Source organism: Montipora capricornis, chromosome 1 (assembly GCF_036669925.1).
Source record: "Montipora capricornis isolate CH-2021 chromosome 1, ASM3666992v2, whole genome shotgun sequence".
Taxonomy (NCBI): Eukaryota; Metazoa; Cnidaria; class Anthozoa; order Scleractinia; family Acroporidae; genus Montipora; species Montipora capricornis.
The window spans coordinates 14,047,555-14,054,246 of record NC_090883.1 but is presented as its reverse complement, the minus strand read 5'-3'; the positions used below and the strand labels follow the sequence as shown (position 1 = coordinate 14,054,246).

The window sequence follows — 6,692 nt, the reverse complement described above, 5'->3', positions numbered from 1 at the left end:
GGAGCTCTCTCTTCCGCCATACAATGGAGCGTGCAAACACCAGGGACAGACAACTGCACAACGCCTATTAACAAAAACTCTGCTCACTAAAAATTGCCACCAAATCACTACAACGACTGGAAACAACACTTCACTTCGAGCTTTACACATTTCATCCGTGATCGTGGAAACCAACATCTCAAAATAAAGAAAACTCCTCCGTGAACACATTTTCACTTGCACAAACAAAATACAAAGGCATCGCCCAAAGCTAAAAAGGCATCGAAATCAAGACAGTTGTACCAGAAAACGACTTGGTCAACATCAGTACACCTTTTCGACCGAATAACAAAATAATTATATATTAACAAAGTACAAGACCACTCTCAACTCACGACAACCGTGAAACTTCTTTTTATTCAAATGACTGTTTTATGCTTTTCATTCGAGTACACCTTAAGTCCGTCTCATGCATTTTTTCTGCAGACTATTTACATTCATTTTATGTTTCAAAAAGGGTTACGGTCTGGGACAAGTAGCTTAGGACTTTTTTCGAAACAACATTTAATTTATCTTACTATGATCAGTTTTTAAGCTGTCGAAGATGTATACGGCCACGCACACTTCACTCCGACGCGAATCGGTTTAGTTGGAGCAACTCAAACAGCAACCACCTCAAAACAGTATTGGATGCTCAATCGCATGAACTATTTCTTTCTTCATCTGGGGATTTTGACTTGTTGCGTGTGAATAATATTCAAGATGATAAGTGAAAGGAGTACCATTACGCTCAGTCGTTTGTGCCAGCTATGAAATCCAAGCAAAAATTCGTTTGGGCTGTCACAGATTTGTTGTTCTCGGCTGTTCTGCTTGTTATTGACGTTATTTGCTAAACTGCCAAATTATTTTTGTTTAATGCATTGTCTTCCAGCTGTCCTCAACGATCAGTTACCATTGAAGGGTAAACTAAAGATGTAAAAATGACATTTTAAATGACAAACTAAATTGGCTCTTTTGAATGAAACTTTCGCTAGGATGACCTTCATATGCAGTTTGCGTTGAATCCTCCTGTTTTCCCAGTCCGATGGCAAATGCAGTGGTTGTTGTATGGCATCACTTTACCGAACTGTTTTTCGTAATACTGTTATTTAAGTGGATGATTTTGTCATTTAACAAAGAATTCAACAGAAATCCGTTGGGCCTTCAAGCGTGTTTAACAACGATTCAACATTTTTATAGATATTATTGTCGATCACTGTTGAAAAGCATGTCACCAGCCTCAGCGATTGGCTAACGTAGTTCAAATCAGTGTGAGTTTTTTCAACGGAGTGGAGCTCGTCGTTCACTGAATAACGTTCATCGTGTTGAAATCAGAATTCAGATGAACAGCTCAAAATTCAACAAAGCCTGTAACATTTGTTGGCCTACAAAAATAATATTGAACTGTGTGTCATCGGCTTAGTGCCTCTTGTGGAATTTCATTAACATTTGTACTGAAGAAGAAAAAACTAGCATGAACAAATTATCAGTGTTTTTATAATCATACCCTGGCGTGCAGGCACACAGACCCTTTGGCGTTATTTATTGTAACCTTCCTTACAAACTAAAGGTTAGAGTTTTTACATTGGACAATATCCCTGCACAATCATACAATTTGTGCTTATAACTTCAGTTTGTGCAGCAATTCCACTATGCGTAGTCCAGCTTGGGTCCTCCTCTTCCTCATGGACTTCTTTCCGCCATCTTGTTCTCCTGTTTTGGAACCAGGTACGGACTTGAGCTTCTGTCAGGCTTATTTCAGAAGCTAACTTACAACGCCGCAACTTGGAGATATACTTCTCACTAACAAACTCTTCTTCAAGTCTTTTAAGTTGCTCTGGTGAAAAGAGCGGTCGTTGTTTTTGTCTTTTTAAGGCTCTACGAGACCTTCTTGGGTTTGTGTAGTTCGCTACAAGACATAAATGAGATGAGGAAATGTCATCATGATCACACTTGTTGTGCGGACCGGTACTTTGTATGAAAGTCATTTGAATTCAGACGCGACTATGCTAGATCGAAAGCGCTAAGGGGCTAAGGGGATAATTGGATATAGTTGTAATTATTTTTCCATATCAAAAAACGTGTGGACTTGATTTCTGTTTCGCTTAATCTTATCTGAATCGCCTAGTTAGGAATCAGTCCCATTGGCTCAATTTATGCTGTTTTGTTTAGTTTCAATTGGTCTTCTTAAATACTCAGCCCCGCGAGCATTCGAATACCTGTCTATACATGCGTATATGTTTATATCCGTACACCTGGTTAAAGCGAAAGCGAACGGAAAAAAAATACGCCCGCTCGAGGGGAACTTTGAGAGTATTCCAATAGATAAGTTCTTAAGCTCAACAGAGTCAATTAATGACTTGTGAACCGAATCCCTAATATTTGCTTTGAATTAAACTGGTTCCTCGAAGGCAGTCAGTTATTCTTTTATGATCGCGTCGTAAACGTCTGGCATGATCTCGCATCAATCGTCTGCTTTGCTTTTTCAGAACAGGAAACCAGTTGTAACTTCACAAAGTATTTCCGAATTTAGTCTGTAATCATGCATTTGAAGCAAGTTTTAATTGTGTTAGCACCTCTGTGGTCGTTTGTCGCTATCATTCAATGATGGTCTTGAACTGATTTTGCGACATATTTTGAGCTTCACGCTGCCGGGTCGACACAAGCATGGCACGTTTAATATTTAGTCTTCTATTTGAAATGTGACCATTTCAAATCAATTTTTGGACCAGGTGATCCACTGAAAAAGGAAGAACAAAAAGAAGAATAAAAGAAGAAGAAGAAGCAAAAGAAAAACGCAAAGTGAATCTATAATCACTTTCTCTCTTGAAGCTTTATGAAACACTTCCTCACTTATACCTTCCGTGATATTTTTGTCTACAACTGGGATTTCTAAGATTCTCGCCTACATCAGCAAGCAAACATTCCTTTCAATTAAAAAGAAAACGTCGGAGAACTGACATACAGACATTTAGTACACTGATAAATTGGGGAGTAGTTCTTCTTAGCCAGTTAGGTTAATAAGAGTATCGCTACAGCGACTGGCCAAAAAAAAAAGCTAATAAGAGAAAATAAATAAATTACTGAGTTATGGCATCGTAGTAATTTCGCGTCCGTGTTTTTTCTGTTTTTTCTCCAACTCAGTAGTCAATAGCGAAGCGCAAAATTTTAAGTCCAGGTATACAATTGATTGCCACGCGGTTTCAGTGCTCAGTGGAATAAGACTTATTATGTTTACGCCCACAGTAAGACTTCTTACCTTAATCGATTAATGCGCTTGCTCCTACAGTTGCAGACAGTGATAACTCCTTTATCCCAGGCGAAACGCAAAAAATGCTAAACAATATACAGTGGTTTACAAGTTTTATAAACTTACCTGGTGGAATACCATGCCTTGAATACCTCGTAGCATAAACCCAGGCAGGCCATGAATTATCTGCTGCAATGAAATTGAAGTTCGGCGCTGGAGGAGTTAAGCTGTCATTTGGTAAATGGCGTTCCAGTTTGCGTGGAGAGGAGTAACACTCCACGTAATGACGACCAGTGATTGTTTTAATGTCTCTAGACGTGTCGTCTCCACTTTGTTCGTCAAGATTTAGAATGTTCCTTATGGAAAAAGGATGATTTAGGGCAGATTTGGAAGAAATGACACGAGAAAAGGCTGAGCCATATTTCACTCTGGCCGCGGACATATTAGTCAAAGCAACTTGTTTTTGCAGCTAGCTTACTCTGTCATTGCATGTACACAGTCAACTTCTCGGCTGTTTGGCACCAGTTTAAGTCATTTAGGAGACTTAAGTCTCATGTTTTGATAACTTACCTAATCATAAGTGAGGTGTACTGTAACTTAATTGGCTCTTTAGGTGTCTGTGAATAATTGCGGTCAGGAAACAGACAGCTTCCCTGCCTTTGAAATTGTATTCCTCTTTACCGGAAAATTCTGTCATCGCTCTTCTTTGCAAGAATCACGCATCATACAACGGCAAACAGTTAGCAACAAGAAGGAAGTGGCAGTAAGAAACTTATCGGTCATTGTAACTATAGAGATTTATCACCCTGCTCCGCAATCTGCCACGGTCCAATCCGCAGATGCGTGCACAAGCAATCACCGCAAATTTCCGGTTCTGTTTACACGTCGGCCAGGGAAGGAAACAAACGTTCGCAAGGTTACCAAACTGTTCTGGTGACTTTCCGGATGGGAAGCTATCAAATTCTTAAAGTCTTTGAAGTCATGTTAGTCTGGCAGACATATTTCTAATTTTTTGTTTGTTAGCTGAACTTGCGCGGAATGCATTTACGAGAAGCGTACAAACTCTTTGTGAGTGACATAACTGGGTTCATATAGCAGTGATTCGCTTGTCAAGATGTTTGTGGTGTATTCAAGCGGCCAAAAAGTAAAAAAATAAAAAAAATAATAATAATAATACAAAAGAGCGATGGTGGCGTGAAAAGGTGATTCATACGCTGCTCTTACAAGATAGATTAAATAGCAATTCACGCTGAGTTCATGGCCTCGTTAGCACCTGTCTTTGCTCTCTTGCGTGTATAGAGCCTTTCCTTTGCTTATTTCTACATATGACCCTGCTGGTAAAAGTAATTTTGCCTGATGAGAAACTTTAAATGTCTGCAGTTTTCTCTAATCTAGTGGTGTCCGACAGTAAGCCTATCCCGATCGAACCAAATTGTGTAAACAGCAAGGCGGCAAATAGTTATAACTAATATGAGTACAACCCGCCTCGGTGGATTCAGCAACTCAGTCTGTGGTAACTGTAAGCCATTCATTAATTCGCTTTTGTTACAAGCCTGATAATTTGGCGGATAATTAAAGGTCATTAAAAGCTTCCGAAAAAACGGCCCCTCTGACATGATCCTGAGGGGAAGAAAACTAGCGGTGGCGAAATAAACCCATTGAGGCTAAAATAGTAATCAATTGAGAATACCCTGACTACGTTGCCAGGGGCCCAATGTTCTTCTCAGGGGTAAGAACTTAAAATTAAGTGTAAAACAATCCCTGACTAAGAGCTTCATAGAGTTCGAATTTTATGGCTTGTCAGCTTGAACTAGAAGCAATATTCGTTTTTCGGTGCACCGACTATATATATTCATTCAGTCCTGACCATATCTTTCAGTTATCCAATGACAGAAAATAAGTCAATTCAAGAAGCAAGAAGCAAGAGGTGGACCAACAAACGTCACAAAATGAAGACCGAAGACTGGAATTTTTAGAAAAGACAACTGAGTTTCGAAGGTACAAGCTTGGACTTGAAATGGAAATTCATGACGTTTGTTGTCATTGGGATTCAAATTTTCAATTACTCCTTATACTGAAACACCACACTGGGCTACATAACTGTTGATTGTTTGAGCTTCTTCAAACAAACAGCTGAAACGGAGTTCTTCGAGATGTGGCAGTCACCACCATAAACATACTTCATAACGTAAGAGGAATCAGATGTTTCTTTGTCACATTCCTGTTTCACGGACTTGGAAATTTTTCTTGACTAATTAACTTGATTCAGTACTTGATTGAATAAATTTGATAATAAAAAATTAAGGAAGAGTAAATGTTTATTTGTGACCCTCAGTGGCGGTCTAAAGAGACATGTTTATATTTATAACCTATCCGGTGAAGGACGTAAATTTCAGCGATTGTCTTTTAGTATCAGCTTTTTTGTTACACTTCAGCGAGCACTAATGAATCAAATACTGTGAGCATAAACAACACTGATTCTACGGGTTAGAAATGCCTTTGTTAGACCAGAAATATGACTTCACAGGTAAACATACCACTTTATATATACAATTAAAGACAGTCACCCCTGTACCATCCATACCGGATCGGATCATGGATAGAGGCGGCATTCCAGCACGTACTGTCATTGTAGAGTTTAAAGCCGGAAGGATAGCCCTTTGAATAAAATTACGGGCCCTGTTATGATATAGAGAACAATAATACCAATCACCCTTTGTCTGAAGGTATCCACCTAAGAAAGAAATTTGTCAGGAGTGGACTCCAGAAAAACGGACGGAAGAAGACGACAGAATTGAATATGAACGATAGTAAATACGAAATTATCATCATATCTTTGAAATGCGGAAATTGACTGAATTGAACTTAACTCTTTAAACGAGTGAATGAACCGCGTATGAGCCGACAGATATGTCATTAGATGAACGGGTATTTCAATAACCGTCATGAAGTGTCCCACTTGCTCTTTTCCCCAGCTTCAACATCACTCGTGTTTCGGAATACAGACAATTAACGTCACAAAGTGTCCCTCAAATGCTGCTCCTCAAGTAAGGATAAACTGCTGCATTTACCCTATGATGCTAACCTTTACCTTAAAACATATAGGAAATGCTTAGACTTAAAGAGAAAATTTGTATTGGGTTTGCATCTAATTACTTGCATTTTTGGGCGTAAGCGCCCGACAAACCCGCCTACCCACCCAAGAAACATTTTTTTTCTAAAAAAAATAATTCACATTTAACCCTAACCCTAAGAAAATACTGGAGCTTCCAAACAACATTTAACATATCCACAGAGAACTAAAATATTGCTTTAAAACTAAGGACGTACACAAAGAAGCGATTCAGGCTAAGTAGTTGTGAAGAAATCCTGAATAAAATCATTAGCCCATGCTTGAACGAGGGTGTCAATGGCGTTAACCGTC

General features: G+C 39.0%; 1 protein-coding gene across 1 annotated transcript; it reads right to left on the bottom strand.

Annotated features, from left to right (window-relative positions):
* Nucleotides 1–373: 373 nt before the first annotated feature.
* On the bottom strand, nt 374–4,622 carry LOC138057564 (T-cell leukemia homeobox protein 1-like). The gene is made up of 2 exons (XM_068903564.1): nt 3,395–4,622; nt 374–1,927 (listed from the first exon to the last, which is right to left on the bottom strand). The coding sequence occupies exons 1-2, from the start codon at nt 3,708–3,710 to the stop codon at nt 1,599–1,601; spliced, it is 645 nt and encodes a 214-aa protein (XP_068759665.1). The 5' UTR covers nt 3,711–4,622; the 3' UTR covers nt 374–1,598.
* Between the last annotated feature and the right edge of the window lie 2,070 nt (nt 4,623–6,692).